We start from the raw sequence: 14,548 nt of genomic DNA, 5'->3' as shown, positions 1-14,548 counted from the left end.
TCCGCTTTGGTAGCGGTTGGCCGCCAGGAGGCAGCACCCTGTTGGTGGGGCGGAGCCGGGGTGCCCGCCCCCTCCCCCTAGGGCTTAAGGGACCCCCCTCGGAGCCCGCCCACGAGAGATGAGGACGGTGGCCCGGCCCCCCCCATACCCTCCCCCTGGGGGCCGCCCCCGCCCCGCGCGCTTCCTGGGTGGGGCCGGGGCGGCTTCAAAACCCCCCGCAGCCCCAGCCGGTCCCCGCCGCCGCCGCCGCCGCCGCCCTTCGCGCCCCGGGCCGTCCCACCCCCTCCGCCCGCCGCGGCTCCGCCAGACAGCGAGGCCCCCGGCCGGGGGCAGGGGGGACGCCCCCTCCGGGGCACCCCCCCGGCACGGAGCGGCCCACGGGGCCGGCCTCGGCCCGGAGCAGAAGAAGGAGCCGCCGAGGAGCAGCCCGAGGCCCCAGAGTCTGAGACGAGCCGCCGCCGCCCCCGCCGCCGCCGCCGCCGCCACTGCGGGGAGGAGGGGGAGGAGGAGCGGGAGGAGGGACGAGCTGGTTGGGAGAAGAGGAAAAAAAGTTTTGAGACTTTTCCGCTGCCGCTGGGAGCTGGAGGCGCGGGGACCGCTTGGCGCGGCGCTGCCCCGCGAGGAGGCAGGACTTGGGGACCCCAGACCGCCCTCCCACTGCGTCGGACTCTTGCTCCCTTTCTGCCCCCTACACGGCGTCCCCCAGACGCCCCCATTCCGGACCAGCCCTCAGAAGCCGCAAACCTGACTCCCAAGAAGACCTGACCCCAGACCTCGGGCGCACCCCCCTGCACGCCCTCTCCCCAGCCTCTCTCCTGAGCCCCTGCGCGTCCAAGGACCCTTCTCCGGGATCCGGGAGACGGGATCTCTCTCAGAGCTGCCTCAGCTCCCCTATTCAAGACCACCCACCTCTGGTACCAGATCTCGCCCATCTCGGTTTTTCCGGTGGGATACCCAGAAACCACCCATCAGAGCCTCCCCTCCACCGCCTCTCCGTTCTCCCTGAGGGCCTCAACTTTTCTCCCCAGACCCTCCTACCTTTCCTTGGGAGACCCCCCCCAACCCCTGTAGGGGTGGGGCCTCCCTCTTCCCACCCCAGCCCGGCTCGCGCTCTCGGCAGTGCCGGGGGGCGCCGCCTCCCCCATGCCGCCCTCCGGCCTGCGGCTGCTGCCGCTGCTGCTGCCACTGCTGTGGCTACTAGTGCTGACGCCTGGCCGGCCAGCCGCCGGACTGTCCACCTGCAAGACCATCGACATGGAGCTGGTGAAGCGGAAGCGCATCGAGGCCATCCGCGGCCAGATCCTGTCCAAGTTGCGGCTCGCCAGCCCCCCGAGCCAGGGGGAGGTTCCGCCCGGCCCGCTGCCCGAGGCCGTGCTGGCCCTTTACAACAGTACCCGCGCCCAGGTGGCCGGGGAGAGCGCTGAGACGGAGCCCGAGCCTGAGGCGGACTACTACGCCAAGGAGGTCACCCGCGTGCTAATGGTGGAAAAGGAAAACGGTGAGCTCGGAGGGGCAGGGGACCCTGGAGGGGAGCCCCCAGGGGGCGCCGGAGTGCGGGGGTCATGGGGAGGAAAATACTGGCGGAGGAAACTGGCTGGAGGAAGAGGACCCCCGGCGGCGCCGGATACGTGGGAGGGGGATCCCAAAGAGGATAGGGCTGAACTCCCTACCCCCCAGGTATCTGGTCTTGAAGAGGAGATAGGGAGCGAAGTGGACCGCTTCTAGAGGGCGACAGGAACATGCGGGATCGTGGGGGGAAGTCCCCTAGAGGGAGAGAAGTAATTGGGGGGAAGAGTAGAAAAAGACTTGCCCCTCTAGGGTGCACTAGAATGCGGGCGTCGCGGGGTTGGGGGGCTGCAGAGTGGGAGCCCGGTTTGGGAGAAGGGAAGACCCCAGCATCTGGAAAAGGAGAGGCAGTGGGGAAAGCTGATCCAGACCTCAGGGGTCGTGAGGCCGAGAGATTCAAGAACAGAAAAGCTAGGTGAAGCGAACCCTGGAGATGTCAGGAAAGTGGAGTGGACCCACTTGCAGAGGGCGCGAGGAGCACGCGGGATTGGGGGGGGGGGCCAGAGAGAGAGAGAGACTGTGAGGGGGGTGATAAATTCGGGGAAGAAAGGGACGCGAGGTCGTAGGAAGGGGAAAGCTAGTGGGAGAAATCGGAGACCCCAGGGGGGTGCCGGAGATGCGCGGGGAGGTGCCCTGAGTATTTCGCATGTGGACGGGAGAGGAGGAAGCCCAGTTGAGGAAGCGAGACCCCAGGAAACCTAGAATACTGGGTCGTGGGAAGGGGTTCACAGACGGGAGACAAGCGTGGGAAAGGTGGACCCGGGAGGGGGGCGGAGGAGAGAGGAACGATGCCATGCTGGGAGCAGTGAGCCCCGCCACGCCACCGTATGGAAGGGAGTGGGCTGAGTGAGGAGTCGAGCCTCACTCGACTGGGGGAGAGGTGGGAGGGTGTGACTCTACAAGATCGGGGTGAGGAAACTCAGCTGGTAAGGGTGAAGAAGCCCCACGTGGGTGCCACGCGCGGGGGGAGGAGCCTGCTCTTCCGGAAGAGGGAAGGAGGACCCCGCAGAGCCAAAGGCTGAAAGCCTAGACCCCGAAGTCCTAGTTCCTCGCTGGGAGGCTGGGGAAACCCCAGCGTCCGGCCACCTCGCCCTCCCTCCCTTCCTTTCCTTCCCTTGCCCTGGGGGCGGGGATCGCGCGCGGAGCCTGGGGCGAGACGAGGCAGGTCTGGTCCCCGCCCTCGCGGCGGCGGCGCCTCCCGCCCTCTGCACCCCAGCTCTGGGCGGGGCTACCTCTGGGCCCGCCCCGTCGGCGCCCACGCGGGGACCCAGGTGTCCCGCGTGGCCGGGAGGTTGGGGGGCGGTCCCCCTACTTTCACTTTCTCTCTTGGGCTGTGGACTTGTGGGTCCCCGGTTCATTCGCGCGCCTAGTTAGCAGCTCCAGCCAAATGACGCTCCTTCCCACCCACAGCTCCGTCTGTCTCGCCTTCTTTTCCATTGTCGCTTCACCTTCATTGTAGAGATTTTTCTAACTCTGATAGTACCTTTGATAATCTTCTCTCCTCCCAGACTGTCTCCATCTCATCCCCAAACCCTCTGTCTCTTCCCGTGTGTGTCTGTCTCCCATCTCTCCAGCATCCCCGTTACTCTCTCTGTCCCTGTGGGGGTCTCCCAGTTTCTGTCTCTCCATTTCTTCCCTCTGTCTCTCTTTTTCTCCTCCACACCCCACTCCTCCGGCCTCCCTGCCTCTGAGGTCTCTCCCTCTCTCCTTCTGACCATTTCTGCCCCTCCTTTCTCTCTTCCTGCCTATCTGTCTCCCCGGCTGGGCTCTATCCTTCCTTTGGGGGTTGCTGAGTAACCCCTGGGCCAAGATGGGGCTTATTTGTGAGGGATGGGGACTGGCCTGGCTAGAGTGGGGAGGAGGAGAAGAAGGGGCCCCAGCGAAGGGGTTTCCTCCCATTCTCTCTCATCAGATCCTGTCTCCACCATTTCGGGCCCCCCCCCCGCACCTGCTGAGGCCTAAAACAGGTGCCCCAGTTGACCCAGGAGTTCATGGCCGATCCCAAACTTTTCCTACACTAGAATACACTCTTCCTCATTTTCTTCCCGCTGGAAGCCATTGCTACCTAGAATGAACTTTGCCTTCTAACCAGCTAATGGAGGAAGCAATTAATAATAATAATGAAATAATAACAATAATAATATCACATTAGCAGAGAAGCAGCATAGCCCAGGGGTTGAGAGCAGTCTCTGGACAGACTTCCTGAGTTTGAATCCCCATTCTGCAGCCTCGTAGCCACGTGGCCTTGGGCAAATTACTTAATCTCTTTGTGCCTCCGTTTCCCCATCTATAAAATGGGTATAATAATAGTGTCTTCCTCAAGGGGTGGTTGTGAGGTTTAAATGTCTTAACGCTTGTAGAGTGCTTTGAATAGCGCCTGGCAAATAGCGCTCTTTAACACACATTAGCGTGACCACGGTACGCAGACTGTGCTACACGCTTTATCTGCCTCAGCTCACTTATTTCACACTGTAATCCCAAAATCGGTCCTTGCTCTATGGATGAGAATCTGGCACAGAGAGAGGAATTCACTGGCCCAAAGTTACACAGCGCTTCAGTTAGGTGAGCCTGGGTTGGAAGGCAGGGAACTTGATGTCAAGTTGCTGTTTTGCAGAGAATAGGGGGAAACCAGGGCTCCGAGAGGGAACATGACTTGCCCGAGGTCACAGAGCCTGAAGGCAGCAGACCCAATGCCCTTGACCCGTAGGCTGCAATGGAACTTGCATTTGAGGCGGTAAGCGCTGTGGAGGCCTGAGCAAGCAGAGCAGCCCCCCTAGGTGCCAGCTTTGTACTGAGTGGGCGCTTTACAGATGATGCGAGAGAAGAGTGGGTAGGACCCCGTTTTACAGAGGAGGAGACAAATCCAGAGAGGGGAGTCCACTTGCCCAAGATCACACAGCTAAAAAGTATCAGGGGCGGACTCCCATCCAGGGCTGTGAGCTCTGGGGCCCACGCTCTTAGACTGGGGGTGTGCCAGCTCCCCCGCTCCTGCCAAACCCCTGACATCTCCCCTCTCCGCTCCTTCCGCCTAGAAATCTATAAGACTGTGGAGACCGGCTCACACAGCATATATATGTTCTTCAACACGTCGGAGCTCCGGGCAGCAGTGCCCGATCCCATGCTGCTCTCCCGGGCAGAGCTGCGCCTCCTAAGGCTCAAGTTAAGCGTGGAGCAGCATGTGGAGCTGTACCAGGTGGGGCGTGGGCCCCATAGGTGGGCTGGGCTGGGGCCAGGTGGGCGGCTGAGAGGCTGGTGGCTGCAAGGTCCACACAGACGGACCCTGAAGGATGTAGGAGCACAGACCACGGAGTCGTAGGGCTCTTTGGAACTTCCAGACTCCTTGCACCCTAGAATCTTAACCACTTAGAAGGCAGGAATCTTAGGAGGTGGACTCTAAGAACACAGGACTCTTGAAAGTGTGTGGAGCCTGGGCGAGACGCAGGTCCGGTCCCCACACACAAGTGGCTGTTTAAGTTGATTAAAGTTAAAGAAAAAATTCAATTCCTCAGTCTCACTGGCCATATTTCAAGTGTCCTGTAGTCACTTGTGGTTAGCGGCTGCTATTTTGGACGCTGTAGATAAAGAACATTTCCACCATCAGACAAAGTTCTCTAGGATAGCTCTCTTCCGGAAGACTTAGAGTTTCTAGGAAGCCTGGAGCCTCTGGAAGGGCTGGAGTCTCTAGAAGGTTATGTGACCTGGAATCCGTATCAGGTGGGACATTAGATTCACTGGTAGCGGTTAGACCTTACAACAAGGGAACTGTGTCTGACGCTAACTTCTTGGAGTCTAGAGGATTCAGCTTTCTGCTGCCAGCCCCTGGAGTGTTCTGTCTACCCCAGGGGATCATTCCGCATGGATGTCAGGCATCTGCAGCATCTAGGTTTGGGGCGTGTCAGACTCCTGGGTTTGTAGAACATTCGTGTCCTAGAACTTCTCAGGCTCACTGAATGTGTAATTCTTGGGGTGCTGCTGAGCCCTGGAGTCATGAAATGACTTCTAACATGAACTCCTAGAAAGTTATAGACTCTCAGAATTCGGGGTGTCAAGTTTGTGGAACTGTATGCTCAGTGAACCCCAGGAAGTCTGCAGAATCTTAGCACGAGGGGCTGTCCAAGCTGAAAAGGGCCTGGCACTTCACCAGTGAGGAAACTGAGGCCTAGAGAGGAAAAGGAATTGTCCACGGTCCCGCAGGGGGTTAGGGGCAGAGGCTGGGCTGCCCAGGTGCCTTGACCCCCAGCCTGGGGCTCTCTCTCCTCCTCTCCTCTCAGGGCCGCTGTAGGGGCGGGTGGTTCTTGTGGGGCCCCACAGCGTGGATGTCTGGGAGGGGACTGTCTGGAGGCCTGTTGTGGGGAGCAGACGAAGTGTGGGGTGCAGAGGTATGTGAGGGTGTGTGGCATCATCTACCCACTGTGTCTCCCTCCCAATTCATCATCCCCCAGAAATACAGCAATAATTCCTGGCGCTACCTCAGTAACCGGCTGCTGACCCCCAGCGACTCGCCGGAATGGCTGTCCTTTGATGTCACCGGAGTCGTGCGGCAGTGGCTGAGCCAGGGAGGTGAGGACCGTTTATCTGCCCCACCCCTATTTTGCAATGGGGTTGACCGCATTGTTTTTTCCTGGGGCCACCCTGCCTAGCACCCCCCGCCTCGTGTTGGTGCCAAGGAACCCAGACCTGGCCCTCCTCCCAGACATTCAAACCTGAGTGATTAATGGTTGATCCATTTCCCGAGCATCTGCCCTGTGCTAGATGATGCTGGGGACACAGCAATGACCATAACAGTTCCATTCTTGCTGTCATGGAGCTCATGGTCCCTTGCTGGGGTTGGAGGAGGTGAGGCGGGGTTGGGGGGGAGACCTGAAAACCAGGTAATAATAACCCAGAGTGGGCATGGCTGGGATGGGGAGCCCAGAGGAGGTGCCTGACCCAGCCTGGGATCAGGGAGGGCTTCCTGGAGGAGGGGACGTCAGATCTGGTATCTGAGGGATGAGTGGAACCAGCCTGGAAAAGAAGGAGGAACAAGAGTTCTAGGCAGAGGGACAGGCTGTTCAAAGGTCCTGAGTGCAGGGAGAGCCTGTCACACTTGATGTGTCTGAAAGAGGACTGTGTCCTGTCCCAACTGAGTCCACAGCGCCCTCATGCCCTTCCTAATCACCCTTTCATTCATTCCTTCATTCAAAAAATGCCAGCAGGTTGCTGCTCTGTGCTGGCCCTGTGCTGAGTGTTGTGTGGGACACAGTGGTAATAGAGATGACTTCTGGCCCTGCCCTCATGGGGCCCACAGTCATTCCTAGACACCTAGGGAGTCTTGCCAAGGCCGTAGCAGGCAGTGATGACCAGAATGATCAGGGCCAGGATGGGGGAGGCCACAAGTCCTGTGGGAGCCCAGAGCAGGCACCCAAACCCATCCAGGGGGGTCCAGGAGGTCCTCCTGGGTGAGGGTGATTGTGCTGAGACTCATGGGATAGATAAGTGGTGGTTTGGCCAGATGAAAAGATGGGGGTTGGGGAGCAGGTGGGTACTGGGAGGAGTGTCCTGGACCGCAGGACGAAGGCCTGTCTTGGTCATTACTGAGTCCAGAGCACCCAGCACAGGGTCCAGCACATAGTAGGAGCCTAGAAAACCTCATTCACTCATTCATTCACGAAACCTTCCTCCCACACCTGCCCTGGGGCATGAGCCTGGGCATTTGCATCCCAGCCAGGCCTTTTCCCCACTTGTGACAAGTCACCTCCTCTCTGTGGGCCTTGGCTTCCTTGTCTGTAAAATAGGGAGCTTTGGTGAGGATGAAAGGAAATAACGCACAGAGGGTTTCAGACAGGACCCGGGGCCCAGTGCACACTCAGTAGCTGTTTGTTTTTATGACTGTGGGCCAGGCTCAGCGGGGGAACAAGAAAACAGGGATCCCTGCCCCCATGCATCCTGCTTTCCACTGAGAACAATGCGAGAAATAAATAGCCAAACACAAATGTCAGAGAGGGTAAGTGCTGTGGAGAAAATAAGGTGATGTCACAGTGGGGGAGGGGCCTATGTCCCGGAGGGCCTCTCGGAGGAGGTGACATTTGAACTGAGATCTGAAGGAGACAAAAGGACCTGCAAGGCAAAAAAAATGGAGCAAGAGGGGCAGCGAGAGCAGGCAGGGGAAGGGGCAGGCAGGAGACCCCCACCCAGGGTTTGCTCCTTCCTTCCTCCCTCCTCCCTCAGGGGCTGGGTGAGCTGCACCCTCACACTGGCTTCCCTCTCCCAACTCCCACAGGGGCAATGGAGGGCTTTCGCCTCAGTGCCCACTGCTCCTGTGACAGCAAAGATAACACACTCCGCGTGGGCATCAACGGTGAGCCCATCTCCCTGGCCTGACCCCATGTCCTGTGTGTGTGTGTGTGTGTGTGAGCACGCGCATGTGTTTGTCCTCCTCCCCCTGCCCAACTCCCCAGTCATCCATCTGAGAGTGTGTGTGTCTGTCTCCCCCTCTCACCTCCCCCTGCCCCCGACTTCCAAACCAAAGTAGGGTTCAGTTCCAGTCGCCGGGGTGATCTGGCCACCATTGATGGCATGAACCGGCCCTTCCTGCTCCTCATGGCCACCCCACTGGAGAGGGCCCAGCAGCTGCACAGCTCCCGGCACCGCCGAGCTCTGGACACCAACTACTGTTTCAGGTGAACCTTGCAGCCTTTGACTGAGGCCTTCCAGGCTGGGGGGTCTGATTGCCGTCTGCTGACCAGGCGCTGTAGGTTGGGTGCCTGGCTGGTACTATGCTTGGGCTGGTGTCTCCTTCAGCCTAGGGAGCTCAGGGGATGAGGTCCAAGTCCTAGCATGCTGGGATGTGTGAACTGGGAGTCCTAGAATGTCGTGATCAGGTTGCTTTCTTGCTGACGTGTTGGAATCAGAGACCATTAGAATGTTGACCGCTGACAATGTGGGAATTCAATGTTGGAAGGGCACCATGTTAGATTCCTATATTGTTGGCAGGTGGGGGTTCTAGAATGTTGGGATCGTAGGATGCTAGAATTCAGTGTTAATTACTGAAGTCTAAGAATGTCTACTCAAGGAATGTTGGGATCCTAGAATTTGGAAATGCAGAATTGGAAGGTTGCCCATGTTGGATTCCTCTACCCTTGACAGTTTGGAGTCTCTAATGTTGGCAGATTGAGGTCCTTGAGTCTTGGGCTCAGAGTGGTGGAATCCTGTGTTGAAATATTAGCATCCACAAATGTTGGAGGTGGAGAAAGCAAGAATATTGGTATGCCTAGAATGTTGGGACTCATTATTGGAATGTCAGAATCTTGGAAGGCTAGGATCTTAGAAAGTGGCAGCTTGGACCTCTTGAGTGATGGGCTCAGAATTGTGGAATGTTGGAATGCAGTTTTGAAATCCTGGAATTCAAGAATGCCAAGATCCTCGAGAGTTGGAATGTGGGAATCCTAGAAAGTTCGAAATGCTGGTGGAGTGATAAAATCTTGAAATGCCGGCGTATTGCAATCTGAGAAAGTTGAAAAGTTGGATTGTTAGGATGTTGAAAATTCAGAGTTAGAAGGTTGGGAATTTAAAATGATAATCTGATCTTGTCCCTCTTCTGCTTAATATTCTGATGGTGCCTCCGGGCTTTGTTACATGCTCTTCCCCTGCTGGAAAGTCAGCTCTGCTCCCAAGCTCCTTCACCACCAGATCCTACCGTCAGCCCCACAACCCTATGAATGAATGAACGGATTGAGGTCTTGAGTGCCAACAGGTAATAAAACTACAAAGAGAGGCCTTCAGCCTTCTGAGCCTCTGTAGCGAGGGACACAGTGTCACCTAGGAAGTCTTGCCAAAAAATCGAACCTGAAGCTGATCAAAACAACTACCAGTTTTTCAGAAATCTGGGGACAGAGGAACATGTTAACATCACAGGCATGCAGTCCCCAACAGCTAGACTGTAGGAAACCTGACCCAGTTTCTTCAACAAATACAATGCAGTGGGGGAAACAGACAGAGAGATGGTTCTGCAGATTTTAAAAAGCATCTTAAGAGATATATCAACCAATTGCAATGTGTAGACCTTATTTGGATTTTTATTTATGCAGACTATTAAAAAAAAAGACGCTTATGAGACAGTTGGGGAAATGTGAACGCTGACTGTATATGTGATGATACCAAGGAATTAGTTAGTTTTTCTTATGTGATATTGCGGTTATGTTTCTTGGAGATACACATTGAAATATTTATGGATGAAATGACACAGCGGATGGCATGTGCTTCAGAATCATTAGCGGGGGTGAGGAAGTGGGCAGGGGCAGAGATACAATCAAGCTGGCCATGACTTGAACGTTGTTGAAGCTGGTGATGGAGACATGAGGGTTCAACACAATATTCTCTGCTTTTGTGTAAGTTTGAGGCTTTCCCTAATAAAAGTTGTTCTTCGCTCAAACACCATCTCCGCTGGGAAGGCTCCTTGACCCCTCCCCCACCATCCAAGGTGGAGGCCTGCCTTGGGGCCCCGAGTGGGTTTCTTTTACTCAGCAGGCCATGTTGGGTCCTGACAGATGGGGCGGCAGAGGAATCTGCAGGAGCTTTGCAAGGTCCTGGACTGTGGGTATCACAGGGCCCAGACGTGTACTGAACAAATGGGTTAGAGAGTGCCTCAGGGTCACCTGGAGGGCCTGCTGTCCCCTACCACCACTCCCAGTTTCTGATTCAGTGGGTCTGGAGTGGGGCCCTAAAATTGACATTTCCCACGCGTTCCCAGGCACTGCTGCTTGCTGTTCCAGGGACCCTGCCTGGAGAACGGCTGAGCTGGATGATAGAATCACAGACTGTTCAAATCTAAGGATCTCAGCACCCCAGTGAGAGTTGGAATGGAAATGAAAGATTATTCTGGACAGTGGTACTTCCCCTTTTATGAGTCCAGGACCCCCTTGAGGAGCTGAAAGCCAGGAACCTTTTCCCCCAGAAATATGGCCTGATATACACACACACGTGCATATGGTTTCAGGGGCTCCAGACCCTTCCTGAGCCCGAACATGGACTTCCAGATGCATCCTTGGCCCAATTTGAGCTAACATCTCCCACATCTTTGCACAGATAGGGAAACAGAGGCCCAACCAGATTGGGGAGGGACCAGGCTGAGTTCACAGGGATCTCAGTTTCCTGACTCGGGGCTCTGTGGCTTGGAAAGGCCTTGTCTTGTCCCATGAGATTCTATGTCATCACGTCTTTGCCCTCTGCCTCAGCTGACGCGATGGTGCTGGGCAGATGAGGCCAGGGGCTCTGGGGTGGCAACGAGTTGGCTGTGAACCTGACCCAAGCTCCACCCCTTACACGCTACTTATGAGCAGGCAATGTCCATCTTTCTCTGAGGCTCAGTTTCTTCATCCCTCAAATGGGAATAATAATAAGGCCTACCTCACAGGGTTTTGAAATTAATTAACCCTCCATTGATTCCTTTTTGAATAGGTACATAAATGCCCATGGACCAAACCTAGAAGGATTCTTAGAAACCCCAGCTCTGACCCCAGCCCCTCTCTGAAGAGGCAGCTATTGTTACTATATTTGTGTCTCCTTCCAGAGACAGTCTCTGTATGAAACACTCATACATATCCAGAAATTTTTTATTTGGTCTAAATGGTAGAGTCTTGTTTCTTTTTGAAGGGAGAGGGTGCTGCATTTTCTTTCTTTTCTTTTTTTTTTTTTCCTGATTCTAAAAGTAACACACCCACTCTTGAGAATTTGGAAAATACAGAAAGATGTCACCTGTCACACTACCACATAGAAAAAGTCACTGTCGACATTTTAATATATTTCCTTCTAGTCCTTTTATGCAAAACAAAATTTGGATCATACGGCACCTGTGGCTTTGCATCATTTCTTGAAAGCACAGGTTATGAATACGGAATATAAAGCATTCTCAGCTGCCCGTGGGTCAAGTGTTTTAGCCAAGCTCCCTGCCCATCTCAGCCATGGCACCAGGGGCCAGCACATAAAATGCCCCAGTTCCTTCCAGACCAGCAGAAGGCTGGGGAGGGCTGGCTTTTGCATCTGGGTATGGGATGGAGTTCAGGAGTCCAGGGCAGTAGAGTGTTATACACTACTATTCTCCAATGTGCTTTTTAAAAACCTAACATAGGGGCCAGCTCGGTGGCGCAGCGGTTAAGTGCGCACGTTCGGCTTTGGCAGCCTGGGGTTCGCCGGTTCGGATCCCGGGTGTGGACATGGCACTGCTTGGCAAGCCATGCTGTGGTAGGCGTCCCACATATAAAGTAGAGGAAGATGGGCATGGATGTTAGCTCAGGGCCAGTCTTCCTCAGCGAAAAGAGGAGGATTGGCAGTAGTTAGCTCAGGGCTAATCTTCCTCAAAAAAAAATAAATAAATGAAAACCTAACATATTGATCAATTAATACAGCAATATTTGCTGAGCACCTCCTGTGTGCTGGGCACTGTTGTAGGCACTGGGGATATATCAAGGGACAAAACAGACAAAAGTCCTGTCCTCAGAGGAAGACAGATAAACAACTCCATCTCTAATAAAGAGCAGGTGGCAATAAGTCCTAAGAAGGAGGGTAAATCAGTGGAAGGGGAAAGGAAGAAATAGATAGTAGGGACTGTTTATTTTTCCTGTTCTGATTAAAATTTTTTTTTATTATGGAAAATTTCAAATGTATATCAAAGCAACCAAGATAGTATATTGAACTCCCGTGAACTCTCAGCCAGCTTCAATGGGTATGAAGATTTGCCCCACTTTGTATACAGACATTTTCCTATTTTCTTGCATAACTGAAATGCTGTGATTACACTGAATGGAAGTAACAATCATTTTGATTGGTATTTTGGATAGGATGATTTAGGACGACTTTCTGAGATGACATTCATGTGTGTCACTGATACACACTGAGCATCTGCTGCACGCCAGGCACTGTTCTGGGAGTTAAGGCTCCCCAGGAGAAGGACATTTGAGCACACATGTAAATGAAGGGAAGGACGAGCCAGAGTGGATGTCTGTGGGAATAGCAAGCCAGGTAGAGGGAACAGCAGGTGCAAAGGCCTTGGGATAGGACTCTGTTTGAGGACCAGCGAGGATGCTAATGGGGCTGGAAGAGAGTGAGAGTGAGAGTGGAGAGAGAGTTGACATCAGCCAGATTCGGGAGCGCCTGGCGATTCACGGTGAGGACTTGGGTGTTTGCCCTGAGTGAGATGGAGCCATGTTTGGAGAAGAGGAGCGATGTGACACCCTCTAGCTTGGGCCCCAGAAGGCAGGGATTGCTGTCTGATTCGCTTGTACTGAGTCCCCAGCAGATCCCAGCCCAGCACACAGGAGTAGGTCGCTAAACATCTGTTGGGCATGCAGAACATATCGGAGCCGGTGGAGCTGCGCTATGTCTTTATGTTCCAGTGTGTGGCTGTGCTTTGATTTATTTAGCTGGCCCCTGTGGACGGTCATTTGGCTTCTTACAGGCTTGTTTTAAGCATTGCATGAGACAATGTTTATTCTGATGCCCTGAGCGCAGTGCTTGACTAGAGGAAGTGCTTTATCAGTGTGAGTCATTATCATTACTACTACTATTATTGCTGTTATTATCACAGGGTGAACACCCCGCCATCCCCCGCCCCACTCCCCGGGAGGGGCGTGGCCTGCCCTCGAGGCAGCCCCTCCGCCCTCCTGACCTGGGCTCCGTCTCTGTCTGCAGCTCCACAGAGAAGAACTGCTGCGTACGGCAGCTGTACATTGACTTTCGCAAGGATCTGGGCTGGAAGTGGATCCACGAGCCCAAGGGCTACCACGCCAACTTCTGCCTGGGGCCCTGCCCCTACATTTGGAGCCTGGACACGCAGTACAGCAAGGTGCGTGCGGCTCATGGGCTGGGGATGGGCTGGGGGGAGCAGGGACCGAGGGAGGGGAGAGAGAAAGAGAGAGAAAATCAGGGATGACTTGGCGAGCTGGGGAGAAATAGAGAGAGACAGGGAGATTGGAGGGGGCATGGTAAAGAGATGGGAGAAAAGCCAGAGACAGGGTCTGAGCGGCTACAGACACGACGCAGAGGGAGAGAGAGATATGGGGAGACCCACGGAGACGGAGTAACTTAGAGGGGGCGGAGGCGGGGAAATGGGAAGAGAGAGAAACAGAGAAAAAGGCAGGAGGATACAGACTGATACGGAGTTAGGAAGATGGAAGGAGAGAGAAAGACTGTGAGGTACAAGCCAAGAGCGGAAAACGGGGAGAGGAAAGATGGAGAGAGAAACAGACTGAGACAAGACAGAGGGAGAAGGGGAGAGGCTGGCGGGGTGGGGGCACCCTCCCCGCGCCCCTGACCCTGACCTGCCCGCCCGCCCGCAGGTCCTGGCCCTGTACAACCAGCACAACCCGGGCGCGTCGGCGGCGCCGTGCTGCGTGCCGCAGGTGCTGGAGCCGCTGCCCATCGTGTACTACGTGGGTCGCAAGCCCAAGGTGGAGCAGCTGTCCAACATGATCGTGCGCTCCTGCAAGTGCAGCTGAGACCCCGCCCCCGGCAGGCCCGGCCCCGCCCCCGCCCGCCTTACCCGGGCTGTATTTAAGGACACCGCGCCCCACGCCCACCCGGGGCCATTAAAGGTGGAGACAGGACCGGGGTCTCTGTGTCGTTGGGCGCCTCATGTTCCCGGCCTCCGCTCCATCTGCCTCCTCCTGTCTCTCCCCGCGTTCATCTGTCCCTCTTCACACGAACACTCACTGAGCACTAACGTTCCAAGTACTCCTGGTTTGAACACTGGTTTGTTTATTGAGCACCTTAGTCCCCGTTCTAAGCGCCTTGTATCACTTAACTCATTTAATCACCGTAGCAAAGCTCTGAGGTACGGGGACTTGGATAACACCGACTTTAACGGTGAGGAAACGGAAGCCCAGAGAGGTTAAGGCAATAGTTCCTGTCCACCAGCAACGTACTTTATGGGGAGGTGACAGTGGAAGTGGAAGTGGTACCAAACAGAAAAGCAGGGTGGAGTGAGAGATGGCTTTGGAGGGGAGGGAGG

At 55.3% G+C, this 14,548-nt stretch overlaps 1 protein-coding gene across 2 annotated transcripts; it reads left to right on the top strand.

Annotated features, from left to right (window-relative positions):
• Positions 1-370: 370 nt before the first annotated feature.
• On the top strand, positions 371-14,144 carry TGFB1 (transforming growth factor beta 1). 2 transcript variants are annotated; one of them, XM_005596086.4, is made up of 7 exons: positions 371-1,498; positions 4,599-4,759; positions 6,009-6,126; positions 7,826-7,903; positions 8,075-8,225; positions 13,231-13,384; positions 13,878-14,144. In XM_005596086.4, exons 1-7 carry the CDS (start codon positions 1,144-1,146, stop codon positions 14,034-14,036), a joined length of 1,176 nt encoding a protein of 391 aa, XP_005596143.1. In that variant the 5' UTR covers positions 371-1,143; the 3' UTR covers positions 14,037-14,144.
• The last annotated feature ends 404 nt before the right edge of the window (positions 14,145-14,548 follow it).

The sequence above is a fragment of the Equus caballus genome, chromosome 10 (genome assembly GCF_041296265.1).
Source record: "Equus caballus isolate H_3958 breed thoroughbred chromosome 10, TB-T2T, whole genome shotgun sequence".
In the NCBI taxonomy this organism is placed as follows: Eukaryota; Metazoa; Chordata; class Mammalia; order Perissodactyla; family Equidae; genus Equus; species Equus caballus.
This window is presented reverse-complemented; position numbering and strand designations above follow the sequence as displayed.